General features: G+C 43.6%; 3 protein-coding genes across 3 annotated transcripts; 1 reads left to right on the top strand and 2 right to left on the bottom strand.

Moving 5' to 3' along the window:
- Positions 1 to 384: 384 nt before the first annotated feature.
- LOC110503634 (tapasin-related protein) lies at positions 385 to 8,993 on the bottom strand. Its single transcript, XM_021582066.2, has 8 exons — positions 8,618 to 8,993; positions 8,261 to 8,446; positions 7,878 to 8,153; positions 4,509 to 4,838; positions 3,906 to 4,241; positions 3,083 to 3,184; positions 2,915 to 2,931; positions 385 to 743 (listed from the first exon to the last, which is right to left on the bottom strand). Exons 1-8 carry the CDS (start codon positions 8,661 to 8,663, stop codon positions 729 to 731), a joined length of 1,308 nt encoding a protein of 435 aa, XP_021437741.1. The 5' UTR covers positions 8,664 to 8,993; the 3' UTR covers positions 385 to 728.
- LOC110503632 (gem-associated protein 4) lies at positions 8,965 to 16,125 on the top strand. The gene is made up of 3 exons (XM_021582065.2): positions 8,965 to 9,088; positions 9,185 to 9,271; positions 12,790 to 16,125. The coding sequence occupies exons 2-3, from the start codon at positions 9,235 to 9,237 to the stop codon at positions 16,020 to 16,022; spliced, it is 3,270 nt and encodes a 1,089-aa protein (XP_021437740.2). The 5' UTR covers positions 8,965 to 9,088; positions 9,185 to 9,234; the 3' UTR covers positions 16,023 to 16,125.
- On the bottom strand, positions 16,122 to 19,733 carry LOC110503635 (TLC domain-containing protein 3A). Its single transcript, XM_021582067.2, has 5 exons — positions 19,454 to 19,733; positions 18,781 to 18,864; positions 17,296 to 17,512; positions 17,021 to 17,119; positions 16,122 to 16,894 (listed from the first exon to the last, which is right to left on the bottom strand). The coding sequence occupies exons 1-5, from the start codon at positions 19,570 to 19,572 to the stop codon at positions 16,595 to 16,597; spliced, it is 819 nt and encodes a 272-aa protein (XP_021437742.1). The 5' UTR covers positions 19,573 to 19,733; the 3' UTR covers positions 16,122 to 16,594.
- Between the last annotated feature and the right edge of the window lie 4,933 nt (positions 19,734 to 24,666).

Here is a 24,666-nt window from a genome sequence, read left to right as displayed (position 1 = left end):
AAGGGGCTTTCTATTGAACTCTCAAAACCTAGGACCAAGACACATGGAGAGGCAGCTTTTAGCTATTATGCCCCAGCCTCTGGAATTGCCTGCCAGAGAACCTCAGGGAGGCAAAAACTGTGGTCATATTTTAAAGAGCTCTTAAAAGACACCTTTTTAGCTACGCTTTTCCTTAGGGTGCTTTTTAGTCATTCAGCTTGTTATTCTTTGGTTTTTATCCTCTTTACACTTGTGTAGTAATTATTTCAGTTTTTTTCTCTCTCCCTGTGAAGCACATTGTGTTGCATTCCATGTCTGAAATGTGCTGATTGGATTTGACATCACACTCTGACCTGTTAACTTAGTAGAAACCTCTAGAGCGAAAACAGTAAATGCAACAGCAATTATTAAATACAAATAAATCATAAACATTTATATTCACAATCTCATCCGTGCACTTGCTTTTCAATTTTAAACAAATCAATTTCCTAGTTCATATTTTTCATAGCATACATTATCATGCATTTTTATAAAATAAAATAATTATTCCATGTCAAGTATTTTTATAGGAAAATTAAGCTACCTTACACAATCTCATCGCAGAGCAGTACTATGACCTTGTGGGATAGTCTCTCTCTAAACTGTGTGTACTTTTATAATAGGAGATTCAGGGGAAACGTTAACTCCAAAATAAACCATCTGATGGAGAAGTCCAGAGATGAAGAGAAGGACCACTCTGGATTGTTCTCTCAGTAGGGCTTGCGCTGAACAGGAGAGATACAGTACACACACAATGAGCAGGGAAGTCTCTCACAAACACCCACACGTATACAGTCATGTAGGGTTGTCAAGATACCAGTATGCTACAACACCTTATTCTCAAAAAGGAAAACAAAGCAGACTAAACGCTATGGTCCTTTAAATAAAATAAAAATACAGTATGTCAAATATTGTGTGCTATAGCTTGGAAAAGAAACGTGATTCTGGGTGACAACATAAGGCTGTTTGTTTCCAACATTAGGACTGTTTTCATCAGCATCATGTTTTGTTTCCTTGCCAAGATACCTCAGTATCGCAACGCTGGTATCGTGATAACCCTACAGTCATGCTACACACACACACACACTGCCCCCCCATCCCACCTTCTCCAGTACATGTGTAAATATTGGACTACACAGTGCCTTGGGAAAGTATACACACCCTTTGACTTTATCCACATTTTCTTATAGTTAGCCTTAATCAAAAAGGTATCAAATAAAACCAATTGCTCGGGGAATCTACACACAATAACGCCAAAGCGAAAACAGGTTTTCCATGTATCTATTTTTTTAAAAAAAAGTAGAAATACCTTATGTAAATAAGTATACAGACCCTTTGCCAAGAGACTCGAAATTGAGCTCAGGTGCATCCTGTTTTCATTGATCATCCTTGAGATGTTTCTACAACTTGATTTGAGTCCACCTGTGGTAAATTCAACTGATTGGACATGATTTGGAAAGGCACACACCTGTCTATATAAGGTTCCACAGTTGACTGTGTATGTCAGAGTAAAAACCAAGTCATGAGGTCGACGGAATTGTCCATAGAGCTCCAAGACAGGATTGTGTCGAGACACAGATCTGGGGAAGGGTACCAAAAAATGTCTGCAGCATTGAAGGTCCCCAAGAACACAGTGGCTTCCATCGTTCTTAAATGGAAGAAGTATGGAACCACCAAGACTCTTCCTAGACCTGGCCGCCAGGCCAAACTGAGTAATCGGGGGAGAAGGGCCTTGGTAAGGGAGGTGACAAAGATCCCGATGGTCTCTCTGACAGAGCTCATCTGTGGAGATGGGAAAACCTTCCAGAAGGACAACCATCTCTGCAGCACTCCACCAATCAGGCCTTTATGGTAGAATGGCCAGAAGGAAGTCACTCCTCAGTCAAAAAGGCACATGACAGCCCATTTGGAGTTTTTCAAAAGGCACCTAAAGACTCTCAGACCATGAGAAACAAGATTCTCTGATCTGATGAAACCAAGATTGAACTCTTTGGCCTGAATGCCAAGTGTCTCGTCTGGAGGAAACCTGGCACCATCCCTACGGTGAAGCATGCTGGTGGCAGCATCATGCTGTGGGGATGGTTTTCAGCAGCAGTGACCGGGAGACAAGTCAGGATCGAGGCAAAGATAAACAGAGCAAAGTACAGAGATCCTTGATGCAAACTTGCTCCAGAGCGCTCAGGACCTCAGACTGGGGCGAAGATTCACCTTCCAACAGGACAACGACCCTAAGCACAGACAAGACAACGCAGGGGTGGCTTCGGTACAAGTCTCTGAATGTCCCCCGAACTAACATCTCTGGAGAGACCTGAAAAATCACTGTGCAGCAACGCTCCCCATCCTACATGATAGCGCTTGAGACGATCTGCAGAGAACGGAAGAAACTCTCCAATTACAGGTCTGCCAAGCTTGTAGCGTCACACCCAAGACCACTCGAGGCTGTAATCACTGCTAAAGGTGCTTCAACAAAGTACTAAGTAAATTGTCTGAATACTTATGTAAATGCGATATTTCTGTAATTCTTTTTTTTTTTATGAATTTGCAACAATGTCTAAACCTGTTTTTGATTTGTCATTATGGGGTAGTGTGTGTAGATTGAGGGGCAAAAACGATTTAAATACATTTTAGAATAAGGCTTTAATGTAACAAGATGTGAAAAGTCAAGGGGTCTGAATACTTTCCGAATGCACTGTATATTTTGCCTTCCTGTATTATACTTATGCTAAAATGTTTTCTATTCTACTGCCATTTACTTTGTTCGTATGCTTATATTTTATTATTGTTGTAGAGAAAGAATCTGCAAGTAAGCATTTCGTTGGATGACGTATACCATGCGTATCCCGTAAATACTCCTAATAAAACTTGAAACACACGTTAAGTATGAAGATGTACCCACCTGATTAGCTTTTCTTGCTGTAAAAGAAAAACATTCAAAAGGTTCAAAAGGTGTCCTAGCAAACATACAATAATTAGCAATATCTCAATTGGGTGACCTCATTTAACAAGCTTAACCTGGCAATGACTGAAGGTAAAGGACAGAGTGTGGTGAACCTGAGACGCTCACCTGAGCTGAGGCGGGGTAGCATCACAAACAAAATGGCCACCATGACCAAGATGGCTCCAAAGCCAAAGAACAACCACAGTGCAGTGTTCCAACTGTCATACTCTGAAAACATAACATCCCAAGTTTCAGTCAATGCAGTTTTTTGTAGCATGTTCCTTTCATAGCATAATACAGTATATTGTGTAGGTACTGGGGCTGCCATCTAGTGGCCATGAATTGGTACTGCATACAGTGTAGTACGTTCGGATTAATATTCCGTGAAGACTATATACATTGAGTGTTGGAAACATTAAGAACACCTGCTCTTTCCATGACATTGACTGACCAGGTGAATACAGGTGAAAGCTGTGATTTCTTATTGATTTCACTTGTTGAATCCACTTCAAATTAGTGTAGATGAAGGGGAGGAGACAGGATAAAGAAGGATTTTTAAGCCTTGAGACATGGCTTGTGTATGTTTGCCATTCGGAGGGTGAATGGGAAAGACAAAATATTGAAGTGCCATTGAATGTAGTATGTAGTAGGTGCCAGGCGCACCGGTTTGTGTCAAGAACTGCAACGCTGCTGGGTTTTTCACACTCAGTTTCCCGTATGTATCTAGAATGGTTCACCACCCATAAGACATCCAGGCAACTTGACACAATGTGGGAAGGGGGGGTCAACCATTACAAAGGTGTTCTTAATGTTTGGTATACTCAGTGTATATAAAATATGCTTCTGTAAATCTGCAGAAATGTGTATGAACGCATACTGTATCACTGTACGTGATAAGGTTTAGGGTATAAGGTTTAAAACTCCATGAGAAGTTCCTAAAAGACCTAACCTGTGACGATGAGGGTGAAGCTTTTGCGGATGGGCATGCGCTGGGAGCTGTGAGACACCCTGCAGAAGTACTTGGAGCCCGAGTTATGCAGGAAAGCGTGGAGCAGGAAGAAGGCCGACAGAGAGTAGGTCCCGTCCTGGTGGTGGCGGTGGCTGGAGTACAGGACAGTGTCCAGCTTCTCTGGTAGGAGGCCTCCACCTCCACCACTGGGCTCCCTGAACCACTCCATCTCCACATCCAGGGGGTAGTAGCCCTCTGCCTCACACACCACCTTCTGCTCCCCCCTGTCCACCAGGAAGATGGTAGAGTCCACGTTCAAGGACACGCGAGGCGGCTCTGAGGGACGATGTCAGAAATGACTGGCATTACAATGAGGATGTTGGCGGTATATACAAGGTGATAAAAATGGCAGTCCATGACACCTTTAACTGGCTATATTATGGCTATCATGGCATAGAGATGGACAAATTCATAAGTGTATACCATATCAGGAAGTGATAAAAGTAATTTGCTTATTCTTTCAATGAGCAAATTATGGCGCAAAGCTTCAACAATGAAATGTGTCTGCATCAAGTCCTGTGACCCCTAACCCCTCCACCTTACCCATGATGTGCAGAGTGATGTCATGGCTACCAAACAGCGGAGGCACTGAGACAAGGCAGACATACGTCCCCTCGCTGCTCTGCTTGGTGAGGGGGAGCGTCAGGGATGCGTTGCCCCTACCGATGGCGTTAAGCGGCACCCCGCTCCCCTTTGTCTGGCCCGAGTGGCTGGAGTGGCTGAAGAGCGTGGTGCGTTCGCCGTGTCGTTGCAAACGCCATTCCACTGTCAGGTCAGCTGCCTTGTGGTCCACGTCAAACTGACAATGCAGGCTCTGTTGCTTCACTAGGCCCACCCGCACAGAGGGAGAGCGGGTGAGGACTAGCATCACAGCTACACACGTCACAGTCAAGGCAGGGCAGGAAGGGGGTGCAGAGGAATGAGAAATTTAGAAAGATTATAGCTAGGGTCTCATTCTGATGCGTCTGACATAGACATACAATACAGTATATGTGACTCAGACTTTCAGGAGAGAGAAGTATTGGACAATTTACCTAACATTTTTACTCATACATAGATATACAAATGCCTAAATTAAACAAACAAGGGTATAAAAGGAATAACTGACATACAGTACCAGTCAAAAGTTTAGATACACCTACTCATTCAAGGATCCCTTTATTTGGACTTTTCTACATTGTAAAATAACAGTAAAGACATCAAAACTATGACATAACATATGGAATCACGTAGTAACCAAAAGTGTATATTTTATATTCTTCAAAGTAGCCACCCTTTTGCCTTGATGACAGTTTTGAACACTATTGGCATTTTCTCAACCAGCTTCATGAGGTAGTCACCTGGAATGCATTTCAATTAACAGGTGTGCCTTGTTAAGAGTTAAATGTGGAATTTCTTTCCTTCTTCATGCGTTCGAGCCAATTAGTTGTGTTGTGACAAGGTAGGGGTGGTATACAGAAGATAGCCCTATTTGGTAAAAGACCAAGTCCATATTATGGCAAGAACCGTTCAAATAAGCAAAGAGATACGACCGTACAGCACTACTTTAAGACATGAAGGTCAGCCAATACGGAAAATGTCAAACTTTGAAAGTTTCTTCAAGTACAGTCACAAAATCCATCAAGCGCCATGAAACTGACACTCATGAGGACCGACACAGGAAAGGAAGACAGAGCTACCTCTGCTGCAGAGGATAAGTTCATTAGAGGTACCAGCCTCAAATCGGCAATTAACTGCGCCTCAGATTGCAGCCCAAATTTTAAAAAAGAAACATCAACATCAACTGTTCATAGGAGAAAGCGTGAAGCAGGCCTTCACGGTTGAATTACTGCAAAGAAACTACTACTAAAGGACACCAATAAGACGAAGAGACTTGCTTGGGACAAGAAACATGAGCAATGGACATTAAACCAGTGGAAATCTGTCCTTTTTTGAGATTAGACATTATTGGTTCCAACCGCCGTGTCTTTGGGAGACGCTGAGTAGGTGAACGGATTATCTCTGCATGTGTGGTTCCCACCTAAAAGCATGGAGGAGACGTGTGATGGTGCTTTGCTGGTGACAGTGTTAGTGATTTATTTTGAATTCAAGGCACACATAACCAGCATGGCTACCACAGCATACTGCATCGATACGCCATCACATCTGGTTTGAGCTTAGTGGGACTATCACTTGTTTTTCAATAGGACAATGACCCGATACACCTCCAGGCTGTGGAAGGGCTATTTGACCAAGAAGGTGAGTGATGGAGTGCTGCATGAGATGACCTGGCCTCCACAATCACCCGACCTCAACCCAATTCAGTTGGTTTGGGATGAGTTGGACCGCAGAGTGAAGGAAAAGCCTCCAAGTGCTCAGCATGTGGGAACTCCTTCAAGACTGTTGGAAAAGCATTCCAGGTGATTACCTCATGAAGCTGGTTGAGAGAATGCCAAGAGTGTGCAAAGCTGTCATCAAGGCAAAGGGTGGCTTCTGTTAGGTTCTGATTATTAGAGTAAGAACTCTGACACTGAAAGCTCAAACCAAGCTTATTCTTCCTAAAGGATCGAACAGCTGAATCGACGAAAACATTCACACCAGCACTAGTATTTATCCCTTTCTCCTATGCGGAGTCACTTCCTACACATTTGAACAGCCAATGCATCTGTTGAGACACAAAACCCTTCAGTGATATTGGTTCTTCCTCACCTCATCTGACCGGACCTCTGCCCCAAAGTGCTCACTCCTCCCCAACTCACGGCTGTCATGGTGACTGGTACCAGACTGTCTCTTCTCCTCCGAAGATCCCTGATGGCTAACAATAACATATCCTGACATAATGTAAACGTTAAACATTACCCGCTCTCCCTCAGTGACATGAATAAGTATATTTCCATTCTCAGAACCGAACACTACTTTGAAGAATATAAAATATATTTGTTTATCACTTTTTTGGTTCCTACATGAGTCCATGTGTGTTATTTCATAGTTTTTATGTCTTCATTATTATTCTACAATGTAGAAAATAGTTTAAAAAAAAAAAGAAAAACCCTTGAATGAGTAGGTGTCCAAACTTTTAACTCGTTCTGTATGTTACAGACTAGAGCAGTGCTTCCCAAGGTGTGTAGATATTTGCCCTAGCACTAACACAGTTGAATCAACTAATCAATGCATCTACTCCAGAAGTGTCACTCATTCCGCGGCTGGCCAAGTATCTGCGGGTTTTGTTTTTTTCCTTTCAATTAAGACCTAGACAACTCAGGGAGGGGAGTTCCTTACTAATTAGCAGTGGTGGGAAAAGTACCCAACTGTCATTCTTGAGTAAAAGTAATGATACCTTAAAATACAAAATGACTCAAGTAAAAGTCACCCAGTAAACTCTAAAAAGTCAAAAAATATTTGGTTTTAAATATACTTAAGTATCAAAAGTATAAATCATTTAAAATTCCTTATATTAAGCAAACCAGATGGCACCATTTTTTATTTATTTACAGAAAGCCACAGGCAGACTCAAACATTCAGACATAATTTACAAACGAAGCATGTGTGTTTAGTGAGTCCGCCAGATCAGAGGCAGTAGGGATGACCAGGGATGTTCAGTTGATAAGTGCGTGAATTTGACAATTTTCCTGTCCTGCTAAGCATACAGTACTTTTGGGTGTCAAGGAAAATGTATGGAGTAAAAAGTACAATATTTTCCTAAGGAATGTAGTGAAGTAAAAGTAGTCAAAAATATAAAAACAGCAAAGTAGATACCCCAAATAACTTAAGTAGTACTTTCAAGTATTTTAACTTAAGTACTTTACACAACTGCTAATTAGTGACCTTAATCAAGTACAAGGGTTGAGAGAAAACCCAGACTCGGCCCTCTGTGGAATGAGTTTGACTTGATCTACTGCATAAGAAATAGACAGAAGGAAAAGTCTGCATTACTTGAAGTGGTTAGCGCCGCTCTGTCTGCGATGGCGGCCCAGTTGCGGTAGTGTGCCTGGCCAGGTGTGGGCGTTGCAGGGGTGTGTCTGAGGAAGCTGGTGATGATGAATACGCCGTCGGTGTGCCGTATGGTGCAGGTGAACCAGATGTCATGCTCCTGGGCTCCTAAACCTGGCCAACGCATCTGGAGGCCCTCTGTGTTGTACCTGCGGATCTCACACCGCAGCTGGTGCGCCATTACTCCTTCAATGTACTTCCTCATGTCCACCTTAGAGCCTGAACACACGGTTTGAAGCGCATCTCAGTGTTGAAAACAACAAACATTAACCAGTGAAGAACATATAACCAAATCTGACATTTGTTTAGCGGTTTCTCTCATTCACCTGTAACAAGGAAGGTGATCTTATTAGGGTTCAAAGCACTGTCCCCTGGATGGCCAAACTGCAGCCCAGCGTCTCTGTGCTGGTACTCGGTTTCAGCATGTCCCTCATCATTGAACGTTACACTTTCATCCACCAGCTGACAGGGCAGCCAAGGCACCTGTTCGAAAGACTGGATTCCTGGCACCTCTGTCAAATCGAGGAATACGTAGAATAATCACTATGAGAGTTTAAAATTTAACTTCACATTTAAAAATCTATCATAATTATAGGCTAACAAACAACGCTGAACGAGCACAACATGCCTGAAACCATCAGATTAAAGAAATATGATAGCAAAAAGGTCATAAAGAAGCCTACCTCCACAGAGAAATAAACAGATAAGAATATTGATGTTTAAACTCATGTTACAAAACGGTCTTCTGGACCTATCTTTCCCTGTGCCACGCAACTCGAAGAGCTTTCACTTTCATTTCAGACAACTTGATGCAAGTGACTAAAACAGAACCTGCTTGTGCAGCTGTCCGTAAGACACGTTAACATTTGATTTTTTACAATGGCTTGTATTAGTAAAGTAATAATCATGTGAATGAGGAAGAAAGTGATAAAAACTACTCGGCAAAACAATATTAAAACCAAAACATGCTACTGAAACTAAACAACCCTCCATATATATCCATACCATGAGTGGCGCTGTAAAGTTAAAGTACATTTTGTCGCTCAACAAAAAAAATCCGCCCACGTGACCTTGATGCGGAAGTAAGAAGACTTGTTTTGATTGATCGAAAAACACGTTTCTTTCATTGGTTTCTTGTAATCTCGCATTGGAAAGTAAGTATCTAGTTACAGTATTACATTTCTCGTTTTATTACAGTTAGTAGAATAATGCATTGAACAAAACAAACGTACATGTGCTCTTCGTTGTAGTTGGCTTGGCGTGGAATTGGGTCCAGCGTGGATGAAAGGATGCACATTTGATGACTGAACTGCGCCTCACCCAAACAATGAATCAAGGTAGCAATGAGATTTGAGTTGAATGCATTGGCTTATCGTTGTAACATGTTAACTGTATGTATTTGCATTATTTGCTGAACTAGCTAGCTGACAATACAGATTTACGGTCAGGTGTGAACTAAATCTATTTCAAGTCAATCACTTTGACAGTACCCCTTTTGATTTGAACTAAACGTGCCATTTTCCCATTGTAGAAGTGCTCAGTGACTTTTGACCTGAATGGCAAAACATTTTAGAAATGTGCTCAAAGTTGACCTATTTTGCATACCATTTGACTTTTTCCACATTTTGTTATGTTACAGCCAGTAATACAATTGATTAATTGTTCTCAATCTACACACAATACCCCATAATGAAGCAAAACCCTGTTTAGACACTTTTGCAAATTATAACTGAAATCACTTACATAAGTATTCAGACCCTTACTCAGTACTTTGTTGAAGCACCTTTGGCAGCAAGTCTTCTTGGGTGACGCTATAAGCTTGGCATGCCTGTATTTGGGGAGTTTCTCGCATTCTTCTCTGCAGATCCTCTCAAGCTCTGTTGGATGGGGAGCGTCGCTGCACAGCTATTTTCAGGTCTCTCCAGAGATGTTCAATCGGGTTCACTCCTGCATGGTCTTGGCTGCGCGCTTAGGGTCATTGTCTTGTGGAAGGTGAACCGTCGCCCCAGTCGGAGGTTCTGTGTGTTCTACCAGGTTTTCATCAAGGCTCCCTCTGTACTTTGCTCCATTCATCTTTCCCTCGATACTAACTAGTCTCCCAGACGCTTGGCTTTCAGGCCAAAGAGTTCAATCTTGGTTTCTTCAGACCAGAGAATCTTTTTTCTCATGGTACGAGAGTCCTTTAGGTGCCTTTTGGCAAACTCCAAGCGTGCTGTCATGTGCCTTTTACTGAGTGACTTCCGCCTGGCCACTCTACCATAAAGGCTTGATTGGTGGAGTGCTGCAGAGATGGTTGTCCTTCTGGAAGGTTCTCCCATCTCCAGAGGAACTGTAGAGCTTGTTCAGAGTGACCATCGGGTTCTTGGTAACCTCCCGTCTCCCCCAATTGCTCAGTTTGGCCAGGCGGCCAGCTCTAGGAAGAGTCTTGGTGGTTCCAAACTTTTTCCATTTAAGAATGGAGGCCACTGTGGTCTTAGGAACCTTCAATGCTGCAGGTATGTTTTTGTACCCTTCCACCAGATCTGTCTCGGCACTCTACAGACTATTCCTTCAACCTCGTGGCTTGGTTGTTGCTCTAACTTGCGCTGTTTACTGTGGGACCTTACATAGACAGGTGTGTGCCTTTCCAAATCATGTCCAATCAATTGAATTTACCACAGGTGGACTCCAATCAAGTTGTAGAAACATCTCCAAGATGATCAATGGAAACAGGATGCACCTGAGCTCAATTTCAAGTCTCATAGTAAAGGGTCTGAATACTTATGTGAATAAGGTATTTCTGTTTATTTTTAATATAGTTACAAAAATGTCTCAACCTGTTCTTCGCTTTGGCATTATGGGGTATTGTGTGTAGATTGAGGGATTTGTAAAAAATGTAAATACATTTTAGAATAATGCTGTAACGTAACAAAATGTGTAAAAGGTGAAGGGGGTCTGAATACTTTCTGAATGCACTGTATATCTTCATCACTGGGGGTGGGGGGGGGGGGAATGGTTGATATTGATATGACTTAAAAGTTTACAAACAGGGTTGTCAAACTATTGTATAATTACTTAAACATTTCTTTAATAATAACTGTCATTTAACCTTAAACATCAACTATCAAAAAACGTGTTTACTTTGATTTGTCATATTCACACGTTGTAGCTTAGACCCCTTTTTACATCATCTGAGGTTGTCTTGTGACCGCCATCGGTTGAGACACAACGTGCTCTTGAGTACAGGGTGGGTGTCATGTTTTGGCTGATAAATGTACTCACAAGTTGACATTTCAACTTACAAATGGTACCACAAAGATGGTTGGAAGTCCACACATAGAATGTTGATTTGAATGGGAATATCTGTTTTTAAATTCTACTCTTAATCTTCCAAAGGAAACCTATTGAAATCATAGAAATATAGACAATAGAATAGATATGCCTGTTTCAAGGTTCTACACAGGATTTGTATTAAGAATGTATGCATTGTAATTTCAGAAAATGTCCAAAATATATTTGCAGTAATAGTGGAATGGTGTGTTTCACAGTATTACTTTACCCTCCAGTGTTGGGATTGGCTATGATATTTGCATATTAGTTTCCTCCTTCCTGAATGGCATCTGATTTCAACATGGGAAAGCTGTTTTGACTTTGTAGCTGTGTTAATCAGGTCAAGTGGTAAATGTAGAAATCACTGTCATTTCCTGATTGCTAAAATTCTACACTGTTCGCTCAGTTTCAGAAAACAAGCACTGAATAGTGTAGGGAATCGGTGTACCATCTAAATCGCTGTGTATTATATTCTTAATAGCAATAACATTTCTTTACAGCTGTTTGAAGCTGATGGACCCAAACTGAAAGTAAAAGGCTGGAATGCAATTCTCTGCCATGTTACGGGGAAATGGGATGCGGTGGAGGAAATTTGTTTTGAATGCAGCCAAGTGCTGTTGCAAATCACCTAGCTTCCACATAGGTGCTACACCTGTAATTTCACCCCTATCAGTTGACATTTGAATGTGGGTGGATCGGCAGGTAGCCTAGTGGTTAGAGCATTTGGCCAGTAACTGAAAGGTTGCAGTATCGAATCCCCGAGCTGACAAGGTAAAAATATGTTGTTCTACCCCTAAGCAAGGCAGTTAACCCACTGTTTCCCAGGCACAGAAGATGTGGATGTCGATTATGGCAGCCACCCGCATCTCTGATTCAGCCACCCGCACCTCTGATGTCGATTATGGCAGCCACCCGCACCTCTGATTCAGCCACCCGCACCTCTGATGTGGATGTCGATTATGGCAGCCACCCGCACCTCTGATTCAGAGGGGTTGGGTTAAATGCGGAAGGCATTCACTTGTACAACTGACTAGGTATCTCCCTTCGTGATAGTAATCAGAAGTTCAAATTTCAATGGCGTAGCAGCTAAACTGCGGTGGTCTGAAGGATAGGTCCATGCTAAGAATTATATTTATATGATTGAAATGACACCCACCCTGTATTTAAAAGCATGTTTCTCAACCGAAGCTTGCAACCCTATTTGTAAGCTTTTTGAATGATATCAAACTCAACCGTTTATCATTTCCAGTGATGAAGACGTGGATGTCTCGTGGTATGGTGGGGAATGCAAAATGGGTCAGCTTTAAACAAACACCTTTATCTCTGGAATGTTCTGGAATTCCGTTACAAAAAGTAACTTTCTGACAACTCCTTCCATGGGCAAACATGTATGCAAAGTTTTTTTTAATCAAAGAGGATCTGTCAAGTGACTCAACTCAAATGGATTTGGCCCCTGCTAACCTGGTTTCTGTACTGAACTAACTACTCTACTACTGTAGTCTACTCCTGTGTTCATGCGTTCTTACTCTTCTGCCTGTGCTTTCAGATTCCTGGCTGAGCTGTGAGAAGACTGCCATTCTCCAGGGAGGCTTTCTGTTGGCCAACAGATTGTGCCAGCCAGCATCACTCAGTGCCCTGCAGAAGGAGGACTGGAGTAAGGTTGGCCACCCAATTCTACAGGCTGTCAGAGAAATATGTGGGCAGGAGCGAGGTAGATGTCTGAGCAGTGTTCACTGGAAGAAGAAAATCATCTGCATCTTATGGAGCAAATTACTGGGGCGGGAGAGCGAAGAGGACATAGAAATCGGCTGGAGGGAGAATCCATTCTTCTCTCTGCAGAACAGTCTACCTGACATTAACCGAACAGTGATGTTTGAGCTGGTCAAGTTGAAAGGCTTCTCTCAGATCTACGCCCAGCTGCTTTTGTGTCTGCCGTCGTCCCACCTGAGTTCTGAGCTAGAGAAGCTAGTTCAACACATCACCCGTAACAGCACTGAGGAGGACGTCCGCGTCCTGCTGGAGGTGTGGTGGGAGCTCTGGAAGGGCAGGGAGGGAAGGCGAGAGGACGATCTAGATACGGTCTTTACTAACCAGTGGACCCGCCTCCCCAACACCACTGGCCTCTCGCCTCATGCTGCCAAGAGATTCAAGTCAAACCCAGATACCCCAACATCAACACCATTCACCAATGATGTGCTGTCCATTCTTTTTCATGCTCTGGAGGAGCTGAAAGAGCATCTGAGCACCTCTGACCTTTGCTACCGTGCCCTATCCAACTGCCTCGACTCCCTGTACACCTCACATCTGATAGACCAAGCTATCATCCTCCCAGCTGAGGTGCAACTTCAGAGCCTGAACAGTACGGTGACTGTCAGAAAGAGGCATGCTGGGATAGAGAAGTTTGATCTGGTCCAGGTGATAAGCGAGGCCCACAGTGACCTGAAGGCAGCCCACACACCCTCCCAGTTTAAACCCTGTGGAATGACACTAATGCAAGCCCTGCAGACTGTCTCACAGCTCACTCAGGCCTGGGAGAAGAGAGGGCTGCTGGAGATGACAGACAGCTGTGACCCCAGTGTCTTGGCACGCCGTCTGAAAAGCTGTCTGGCCAGAGTGCTCGAGTCCCTAGAGGAACTTTCCATGTCTGAGACCATGGATGAGGGTGAGCGCCAGACACTGAACAATGTGCAAAGCACTTTTAGAGGCTTGTTAGTCTCACTGTCCTTCCCCGACACAGAGAGCAATGCTGGGGAAATGGCCCACATTGCCGTAGCCATCATTAACCACCGCTTGGACGGCTTCCAAGATTTCACTACGCTATTTGCAACTGAACTGAGCTGGTCCCTGAGTGTGGAGGAGTGGATCAGCTGTCTGGAGAGAAACAAAAACGCATTCCAGCGAAAGGACATTGTCATGAAATTAGTATCCACTCTCATTGCAAAGTGCCAAATAGATACTGAAGAAGTAGAGCACTGCAGAAAGCTGAAGGACATTATTGTGAACATTTTCGCAGAGCTCCCCTTAGCTGAGAAAAACACAACATTAGCGGAAATGCTAACCTGCTCCAAGAAGGGTCTCCAGGGCTCTCTGCCCCATGCTGTGACGGAGGGCTTTAGTGAGGAGCTCAACATGGCGTTCAACTGCATCATCCAGGGTGGATCGGCGCAGAACAACCTCAGCTTGGCCGTGGCCGCCATAGCCCGCGTGGCCTTTCAGAACCCCGAGGCCACCCTGCGTCGGTGCTGCCATCTAGCGGTGGTGAACCATGGGGCCCACAGCCTCCTCTCCAAGATACTCCAGCAGCTCCCAGGGCTGAGGGGAGGTGCCCCCGGTTGCACAGAGGGGACGGGCAGTTCTGCGGGGAGCTTACTGTGCAGCTGTCTTCAAGATACTGCCATGACTAAACTGTCCTCGGCTAAGGAGGAGGACCAGTTCCTGCACTTCCTGGTTGCACTGATGCAGCCGAGCATTTCCGAGAGCGGACAGAGTTTCCTGCACCCTGAAGAGGTTGTGTGTGCCTTCGTCCTGCCTCACCTCTCCCCCTCTGGCTCTAGCACCTGCAGCCTGGAGCTGTGCCTGCGTTTGCTCCACTCTGCATTTTCTCTGGATTTCCAGGATGCATCTCCACACTGGGTCATGAACTGCTCCCCGTTCCCCCTCCTCTGCGTCCTCTGCCAGCTCCTGAACGAGGGCTGCGGGTGCTGGGATCTTCCTGCAGAGGGCGCACCACATCACTTATCCATGGAGTCCAAGGTGCTGCTCGTCACTGTGCTGACTGCATTGGGCAAGGTGGTGGGACGGGAGGTGGCCTCAGCCCCCAACACCTGGTCCAGAGCCCTTTTCTGGCTCTACAATAAGGTGGAGGCCCTGGACTGGACTGTTCGCTTCCACCTGAAGGTAGTGTGGGGGGATCACTTCAAAAACGAGGTGCCGTCCTCACTGTTGGCTGTGTGCGAGCTGCCGGAGCAGGAATGGTCTGGCCTAAAGTTGGCCCAGTATGGGCAGGGCACAGGGCTGCTGGCGTGGATGGAGTGCTGCGCTCTCTCTGACGAGGTTCAGGACACCATGCTGACCTCTCTGGCTCTGGACCAGCATCGGCCCGACGACGTCAACATGTTCAGCAAAGGCCTGCTGGTGGCTGTGACACAGACCCTACCCTGGTGCACCGTCGCCGAGTGGGGCAGGCTGCTGAGAGCCATGCGAGAGCTGCTCCGCTCAGGTCGTCTCCACGTGCCTTACTCTCTGGAGTACGTGGACTTTCTCCCCCTGCTGGACCTGCGGCCGTTCTCCTGCGAGCTGCGTCTGTCCGTGCTACTGCTGCGTGTCCTCCAGCTGCTCTGCGGCTCCAGCTGCAAAGACTGGCTTCCCGGCCAGGGCTGGGCCCACGTGGGGCTGCTGTACGCCAGCGCCATGAGAGAGATCATAGACTCCCTGAGGGGAAAGCTTTCGCCGTCTTCCTCCAACAAAGACCCAAAAGAAGAGAGGGCAGCTACCACCACCGCCAGCCAGGAGGTGCTATTTGTACTGAGCCAGCTCTTCTGCCATGTGCAGCACATTCAAGTGATGATGCCAGGCGGTCAGTGTGAGTCCCTGTTCCTGTGTGCACTGGAGATCCTGACCCACTACGAGGCAGTACTGGCCGCACACCCCAGCTGCTGCTCCCACCTGGAGACCAGGAACACTCGCCACTTCTTCACCACCATCACAGACAACCTGGACAGCGCCGAGATGAAGGCTGTGTTGCATCAGAAAATTGCTCAGCTGTCGTCTTCAGGTTGATGCACTTAAGACAGTGCTCGAATGAGGGTTTATTGTTCCCAGCCTCAAATAAAATGTTCTGACCCAAAATGTACTTTTGAATAAAACTGACAAATTGCATGTCTTTCAGTGGTTTATTAATCAAAACTCATTGAAACAAACTTTGATCATCCACACTAGGACACAAGACAGGGTTACAACTTGATCAAAATGCTTGGGCTTTCAGTGCTTATTTCATTTGTCTGTCAAATCTATTTTCTAGTGCAACATTTCATACTTAACTATGAAATAATTAATTTAAATATTTTGGATAGAAAGTTACCCTAATTAGTCATGATGCATGGTGTCACTCTTTCAGGTAGAATTTTTATTTTAAGTAAATATTTCTTGCACAAACTACATCATATAACAGTGTCTGACCCCTGAGAATTGTAATAAATACCAGTCATTTTGTATTCATAGGCAGTTGCATGTCCTAAATTCCACAGACCATTCCTTCAGAGGCAAGGATTGAAATAACTCATGGCATAGAAGACAAGAGGGCAAAGGAAGCATAATTGACATGTTGCTAACCACAGAATTAGATGGCACCTCTAATCTGTCTTTGAGCCATCTTTATGAGAAGGTTGACCCGTTGACCCAGTCTGACGCAGGTAGAGGCGATAGGCCTTGCGACACAGCAGCACAAACCAGTAGATCTGAGGTGCTAGTAAGGATAGGTTGGCTAAGTTGCAGTGGAGCTGTAGATGGAAAGGCACTTTGTGGAAGGGAATGGTGTACTGCTGACCATACACCCAGTACATGTAGGGGAAGAGCAGGATACGGCAGGTGAAGAAACTCAGCAGAACCATCACACCATTGACTCGGTGAAGCCATGAGTCCTCTAGTCCCAACTAGAGGAAAATATATGGATTGTTTAATGATTGTACACCGAGTTATAGTACAATTCATACTATGCTCAGACTACCTAAAGCACAACTCAAAAACAAAGGGGTTTATGAATCTGGGAGTGGCCTTACCTGGATCAGAACCTTTCCTAATGAGACAAACGGAGTGCTGAATTCAGCCATGAAGAAACAGCCGATGAAGAAGTCTCCACCTAGGCCGGTCCTGAGGAACTGAGGAGGGAAAAAAAGCATGATATGAATATTAAAAACAAACTCATTGAGCACAGCCAGCTGTTGAGGATGACACGGTCGATTATCAATAACAAAAACTGGACTAGTCACAAATTTCAACTGCCGATGTAACGCATCAGACCTAAAGTTGCTGTACAGTAATTGTGTTCCCTCACCAGAGTGATGGGCATAAAGACCGTGAGGAGGACCATGTGATGAAACACCAGCAGGGGCTGCCGGAGGAGGAACAGCTTGATGGTAAGGAGGGAGTGCTTCATGTACGCCTCGTGCCCTCTGACCTTTTGACTGTGGTAGTTACTCAGATACATGGCGTAGATATCAAAGGCCATGTAAGGGGCGCCAAACCACACAAATTCATTGGTCAGTCTGTGCCTAAAGAAGATGGTGACATACCGGTACATTAGGATCATGATGAAAGTAAGCACTTACGCTGGATTTTGTTAAAACTGACGATTTAACCAGTGAAACAAATAGAAATGTGGCCTCTTCCTACACCCAATGAAACTGGAGGATCGAGTAAAATATAAATAGGGCCGTGTTCTGGTTAATCATGTCACATGACCTGGAATTAAACATTTATTTTAAAAAAGGTCCCGAACAGTCATTGATTCCCATGTAAACTAACTTTGAGTGACTAAAATAAAATCACCCATAATTTGTTTTGGATAGAAATGCTAAAAATTATATATATATTCCACCCCCCCCCTCTCAAGGCTAACTACCAGGAAATTTGAAAAGACAGGCTGAGTGGACGAGAAACTTATATTCGTGGGTGAGAAGGGGCAGCCTGGGTAGGGTAGTGGTTAGAGCGTTGGACTAGTAACCGGAAGGTTGCAAGTTCAAACCCCCAGAATCTGTTGTTCTGCCCCTGAACAGGCAGTTAACCCACTGTTGGGCATAAGAATTTGTTCTTAACTGACTTGCCTAGTTAAAATAAAAAAGAAGCTTATAAATTCTTGAGCCCGACGCTCTTTGAAAACGCCCATGAATGTAGTGTTGCAGTAAAATCATCAAGCAAATTTGGTGATACACAAAGCAACTCAAAAACTGACATTGTTTCAATTTATATTTATATTTTGCATCTTCCATTTCTCTTGTGAGGCGGTTCACAGCAGCACTGACACTTGTCGACTTGACAACTGCGTCTGAGTTTTGAACGACCCTTTTTGTTCCATGCTGGCTGAAGACCTAGCTAGACAGTAACTAACTACAGACGAAAGGGGAAACAAATATATTTGACATAGGATAGGATAAACTTGTAATTATATTTGCGGAGACCCTACAGTCAAATTAAATTGACTGTTCATGACCTTAAGCTTTTTCAAAACTGTTTCCTTTTTTACTATGAATAATTGAGAAACAGTTTCAGTCACGAAGGAAATAAACACAGCTAAACCCTGCAGATAATGAGACCACAGTGTTAAAATTGGGGCGGGGGAGTTCTCAATTTAAACTCTAGAGGACTCTGGTGACGGGCTCTTGTTGAACATGTCAGTCTTTTCTATCAGTGTACTACGGCCTCTGCCCCCCCAAAACTCTTGTTTTTAAATGGCTCTGGTTGTAACTGGTTAAATTCCCACTCAATCACTACACGTGATGATTGCTGTTTAAAAGGAAATTATTTAAATATGAATTCTTACCTGTCAGACATCACATCATTGGAGGCAGTAGCAATTATGAACCCAACAATAGTAGCCAGAGTTGCATAGATAGAGGACAGCAACCTTGTGAAGAGATGGAATAGATGAGATGAGGCTATGCAAGTGCGCACAATTGGTTTTTCATTTGTTCTAATATTAATTTAAAATAGAAAACAAATGTTATATTAATATATTGGTGCCAGGTAAAGGGTTATGTAGACAATATAGGGTACGTTAGTGATTAAATATTTCTAGATAGGCTTCATTTACTGTATTTTAATTCCATTGCTAATATGGAAATAAATAATTTTCAGATAAAGCATTTTTTTCGGTTGCATGTACGTTTTTATTTGGACCCTTTTTGGAAGTCCATCTGTCGCTCAGTGAAACGCCATTCTTTGGGAAGTACCGAACGTATTTTGACATTATTAAGCTTGAAAAACGGGTTAATGGCAAGTTAAATTGCTCTTGGTTTTAAAGGAGAATCGGCATCTTCTATGTCTCCTGTAAATCCAGGTTGCGGTTCAGTTCTGATAGATTTTTCTCCGGAGTTGTTGAGATAGAACTAGAAATCTGCTCACTGAAATACCTAGTGTCAGTTACTAGTTAAGTCATTCAATGACAAGAACTGGCTAACTTATGCATACGGAAATAGTCACGCAATAAAGCCTACCTTTCGCTGACCACAAACACATCTGCATCATTCCAATTTTTGAAAGCGGATTCAAGCACTTTCCTGGATATGAAGAACAGTCCCGGGAAAAATACAACGCCACAAGCTAACATATACATGATACACTCGCATTAACCAGCTACACTGTCGAAATACGAGGAAGCAGGAAGCGAACCGTACTTGCATGCGTTCACCCCGAAGATGCAAATTAATAGTAGCTGAGCCTTTTAAGCTCAGGTACTATTCAAATAGTTTAGCATCTGACTGGAAGTGTGCAGAGACTTCCCTGTTTTTTCTGAGGAAACCTTCAAAATAAAAGAACACATTTCAAAACATTGCAATGTCGATTTCAAAATATATTACAACTAATCAATGACCATTTATTTGTATTGTGCTTATAAGCAAATTCAACAAGAAATGTATGAAAACAGTGAGAAATATTTATGAAAACAATGAAAAATATGGTTTACAATTTGTTTTAAAGAACTGTGCAGAGATAAAAGCGAGGTTGGAAATACTTATAAGTAGGATCTTTACTAGCCATATATTTTTTTAGGGTGAATGCCATCTAAATATCCAGCAACGCTTCGTACTCTGCCTATTCCATTTTGCATCTTGTGTCTATAAAATGAGCTGCTCGTAATGTGTAGATAATCTTTTCTACCGCAGTTTTTTCTAAGTATATAACATTAGCCATGAAGAACTGCAAAAATATTGCTACTTCTCTCAATAACATTGCTGCCCTGAATTTATCAGGTGCTATCGACAAAGGTAAGTGGGGAAAAGTTGTGATGGACCAGTTTCTGGAGGACGATCGTGCCATGCTGACTCTCTGACTCTGAAAATGAATCAGACGATGAGGAAATCGCTGATTTAGGTAAAAACATTTTCATTGAAGACATTGTAGAGTCTTCTGATGACCGTGATGGAGAAGAAATGGCGACAATCAACAGTGTTGTCACAGAAGAATGTGTAGGGAGTCAAAAAGAGGACACAGAAGGATGTTGTATAAAACATGTCTCCGGATTACATCTTCAAATTAAGGGCAACCATGGCATCAGTGACAGAGAGGGAGAAAGATCTGATGATACTTATAGCATTGCACACTGTCAGTGTGCACCAGAGTGACTTGACACAATGGGCTAAACAAGCTGTTCAAACTAAACGAAAACGACAGAGGACGTGAAGCTTTCATCTATGTAAATGCGTAAGAATCAAACATTGAACCAATTTTGGTTAACTTTAGGGAGCTATGAAAATCAGTTTGTATTGCTAATTAAAGCTGGCTGTTAGCTAGCCAGCTGGAGTTCAATGGCTGGCTTGCTAACTTTACTCTGGATTGGGATTTTGGTAAAAAAATTTGCCGGCTAACTTTAACGTTACATGTCTAAACAAAAGACCCCAAGTTAAAGCTTGCTGTTATCTAGCTAACGTTAGCGCCAATTAGATGGCTGGCTTGCTAGCTAACAGTAACTTACATGTGTGAAATGTGTGTAACGTTAGTATCTGGAATTTGTCTTTCAGCATCAGTAGAACACGTCTGACTGCATGACCACCTATTCAAGACCTGCAGTTGTCTCAGGGGTGCCCTACTGAACCAGCAAGCAAAGACATCAGGATGCATTACAGCTTTGATTTTGCTCAACAAGTAAGCAATATTTCCTCCTTTTATACTGATTAAGGACATAGATGGATGGATAGATATCCCCCCCAAAAAAATATATATATACACTGCTCAAAAAAATAAAGGGAACACTAAAATAACACATCCTAGATCTGAATGAATGAAATATTATTTTTAAATACTATTTTTTTTACATAGTTGAATGTGCAACAAAATCACACAATTATCAATGAAAATGAAATTTATCAACCCATGGAGGTCTGGATTTGGAGTCACTCTCAAAATTAAAGTGGAAAACCACACTACAGGCTGATCCAACTTTGATGTAATGTCCTTAAAACAAGTCAAAATGAGGCTCAGTAGTGTGTGTGGCCTCCACGTGCCTGTATGACCTCCCTACAACGCCTGGGCATGCTCCTGATGAGGTGGCGGATGGTCTCCTGAGGGATCTCCTCCCAGACCTGGACTAAAGCATCCGCCAACTCCTGGACAGTCTGTGGTGCAACGTGGCGTTGGTGGATGGAGCAAGACATGATGTCCCAGATGTGCTCAATTGGATTCAGGTCTGGGGAACGGGCAGGCCAGTCCATAGCATCAATGCCTTCCTCTTCTAGGAACTGCTGACACACTCCAGCCACATGAGGTCTAGCATTGTCTTGCATTAGGAGGAACCCAGGGCCAACCGCACCAGCATATGGTTTCACAAGGGGTCTGAGGATCTCATCTCGGTACCTAATGGCAGTCAGGCTACCTCTGGCGGGCACACGGAGGGCTGTGCGGCCCCCCAAAGAAATGCCACCCCACACCATGACTGACCCACCGCCAAACCGGTCATGCTGGAGGATGTTGCATGCAGCAGAATGTTCTCCACGGTGTCTCCAGACTCTGTCACATGTGCTCAGTGTGAACCTGCTTTCATCTGTGAAGAGCAGTGGCAAATTTGCCAATCTTGGTGTTCTCTGGCAAATGCCAAACGTCCTGCACGGTGTTGGGCTGTAAGCACAACCCCCACCTGTGGACGTCGGGCCCTCATACCACCCTCATGGAGTCTGTTTCTGACCGTTTGAGCAGACACATGCACATTTGTGGCCTGCTGGAGGTCATTTTGCAGGGCTCTGGCAGTGCTCCTCCTAGCACAAAGGCTGAGGTAGCGGTCCTGTTGCTGGGTTGTTGCCCTCCTACGGCCTCCTCCACGTCTCCTGATGTACTGGCCTGTCTCCTGGTAGCCTCCATGCTCTGGACACTATGCTGACAGACACAGCAAACCTTCTTGCCACAGCTCGCATTGATGTGCCATCCTGGATGAGCTGCACTACCTGAGCCACTTGTGTGGGTTGTAGACTCCGTCTCATGCTACCACTAGAGTGAAAGCACCACCAGCATTCAAAAGTGACCAAAACATCAGCCAGGAAGCATAGGAACTGAGAAGTGGTCTGTGGTCACCACCTGCAGAACCACTCCTTTATTGGGGGTGTCTTGCTAATTGCCTATAATTTCCACCTGTTGTCTATTCCATTTGCACAACAGCATGTGAAATGTATTTTCAATCAGTGTTGCTTCCTAAGTGGACAGTTTGATTTGACAGAAGGTTTCAGCTGCTGCACAACGCTGACATCCTTCCTCCCATAGATGGTCTGCCTGTACAAGCACCACCTGGACTGGACAAATCTAGGCAAACATATTTTTGAGAAGATCAGGTAGTTTTGCGACAAAGAGGCTTTGGACATCACATGCCCTGCACCAAAGTCAAGGGCAGGACAGGAACAGGCTCTCCGAATATAGATTCCCTTGTTCACGCGTGGTTCGGACAGACCAGTCGTCAGCACTATCTGCAGTACTTCTATTCAAATGACTAACACACACGCCATACTTTGCTGCTACTATTATGTTTATTATCCTGCTGCTCAGTCACTTTACCCCTGACTGTATGCATACAATTACCTCGTCTATCACTATCGTTATTGATCTTGTTTGTGTACATACTGTATATTATTTTATTTATATCGACATTATCTATTTCTGATATTGCTGCTATGCAAGTAACCATTTTTGTACTGTTTACACCTTCTGTGGCGATCCGTCCACTTTGCAAGACTTCGCAAAATATTGATATATAAAATGAATATTGATATGTGTGGTTGTAACATGATTTTGTGACATACCACACACTCACTAAACACAAATGTTTTGTTTGTAAATTATGTTTGAGGGTTGGAGTGTGCCCCTGGCTACCCGTCAATAAAAAAATATAAAAAAGGGCCTGTCTGGTTTAAGGAATTTGAACTTTTGATACTTAAGTACATCTTAGCAATTCCAAGTACTCAAGTAGTATTTTATTGGGTGACTTTTACTTTAGTCATTTTCTATTGAGGTATCTTTACATCTGGACACTTTCTGTTCACCTGGAAATGTTCCTTATTGTAGGCTACTACCACTTTTAGTCTTAATCTTTACTACACTCCTCATTGTTTAGCACATGACCTCACATGTGAATCCTTAAGCCAGCCCTACCCGTCTCTTTAAGAGTGTGTGAACAATGCTGAATGGGTGTAAACAAAGGAGAGCTCTCCAGTCAGTGCCAAAACATTAAAAGGCCCTTTTCTCAAAAGTATATTAACCTTCAAAGCAGAATTACTTTCCCATTGTTCCTCAAATGCAGTGTATGATATACCATTTTGTAGCTCTGAGTCTCTACTTTACTCTACTATCCGGGAGATTTAAGGAATACGTAGTGTTTAAACAACATACTCTCAAGCCAACAACATATTTTACATATCTGTGCACAAAGTACAATCTTACACAAGATACCTTAAGGAATTCATAGTCTGCCTCCCAAATGGCACTATTCCCTATATAGTGCATTACGTTTGACCAGAGACCTATGGCCAGACTTATGAGGTTAATAGTATTTTTTTGCGCTTTGACAATTATTTTGCACTACGAAAATTTCACCCGAATAGTAACGTTTTACACAAGAAACATTAAACTATAAGAGGTCCGAGGTTAGGCCACTAAAGCCTGTCATTAAAGACTGTAGAGAAAACGGACCAGATAGGAGACTGGTCAGGCTATCAAGGGGCACGCCTAAGACTCCATCCATCCATTCCATTGTCTTGTTCTTCCAGAAACACAGAAACTCCTTCACTCCCCTCCCCTCTGTTCTCTCTCCTCCCATCCTCTCCACATTCCTCTCCTATTCCTATATCATCCTATCTTCTCTACCAGACCTTCAGGCTTTAGCTAGCGCTCCATCACCTCTCCTGTAGAAGAATAGAATGGAGACATTGTAGAATTATAATGACAGACATTCCTGTTCCATTGCAACGTTCCGTGCTGGCTGGACCAGACCGACAGCCTTAGTGTTGTAGTTAAGTGTGTGATATTAGGAATTTCTAATTCATTGATTCTTATCAGAAGCCTGAATAAAACAAGTTATTATTTAAACAGCTACTAAAAACTTTGGCTAACTTTAGCCACCACTAGCTAAAAAGCAATGGGAGTAGCACAGTAGGGACATAAAAAAAGAAGGCCAAATCATCTTTAAGAGTAACATCAAACCAAAACATTCTTCTCCTCCTCTACTCCCCTT

Source organism: Oncorhynchus mykiss, chromosome 24 (genome assembly GCF_013265735.2).
Source record: "Oncorhynchus mykiss isolate Arlee chromosome 24, USDA_OmykA_1.1, whole genome shotgun sequence".
Lineage (NCBI taxonomy): Eukaryota > Metazoa > Chordata > Actinopteri > Salmoniformes > Salmonidae > Oncorhynchus > Oncorhynchus mykiss.
Note: the sequence above shows the minus strand (reverse complement) of the source record. Positions and strands in the feature narration are given on the sequence as shown.

What these genes read in the sequence shown, in the direction of transcription:
- LOC110503634 (XM_021582066.2), bottom strand. Translation starts at nt 8,663, where the DNA reads ATGAGTTTAAACATCAATATTCTTATCTGTTTATTTCTCTGTGGAG. An exon ending in AGCGGCGCTAACCACTTCAA is followed by an intron (nt 4,839 to 7,877) that starts GTAATGCAGACT and finishes TGACGTGTGTAG; the next exon opens with CTGTGATGCTAGTCCTCACC. An exon ending in CTTCACCCTCATCGTCACAG is followed by an intron (nt 3,185 to 3,905) that starts GTTAGGTCTTTT and finishes TTATGTTTTCAG; the next exon opens with AGTATGACAGTTGGAACACT.
- LOC110503632 (XM_021582065.2), top strand. Translation starts at nt 9,235, where the DNA reads ATGACTGAACTGCGCCTCACCCAAACAATGAATCAAG. An exon ending in CACCCAAACAATGAATCAAG is followed by an intron (nt 9,272 to 12,789) that starts GTAGCAATGAGA and finishes CTGTGCTTTCAG; the next exon opens with ATTCCTGGCTGAGCTGTGAG.
- LOC110503635 (XM_021582067.2), bottom strand. Translation starts at nt 19,572, where the DNA reads ATGTATATGTTAGCTTGTGGCGTTGTATTTTTCCCGGGACTGTTCTTC. An exon ending in GTGTTTGTGGTCAGCGAAAG is followed by an intron (nt 18,865 to 19,453) that starts GTAGGCTTTATT and finishes TCTCTTCACAAG; the next exon opens with GTTGCTGTCCTCTATCTATG. An exon ending in TAGGAAAGGTTCTGATCCAG is followed by an intron (nt 16,895 to 17,020) that starts GTAAGGCCACTC and finishes ATTTTCCTCTAG; the next exon opens with TTGGGACTAGAGGACTCATG.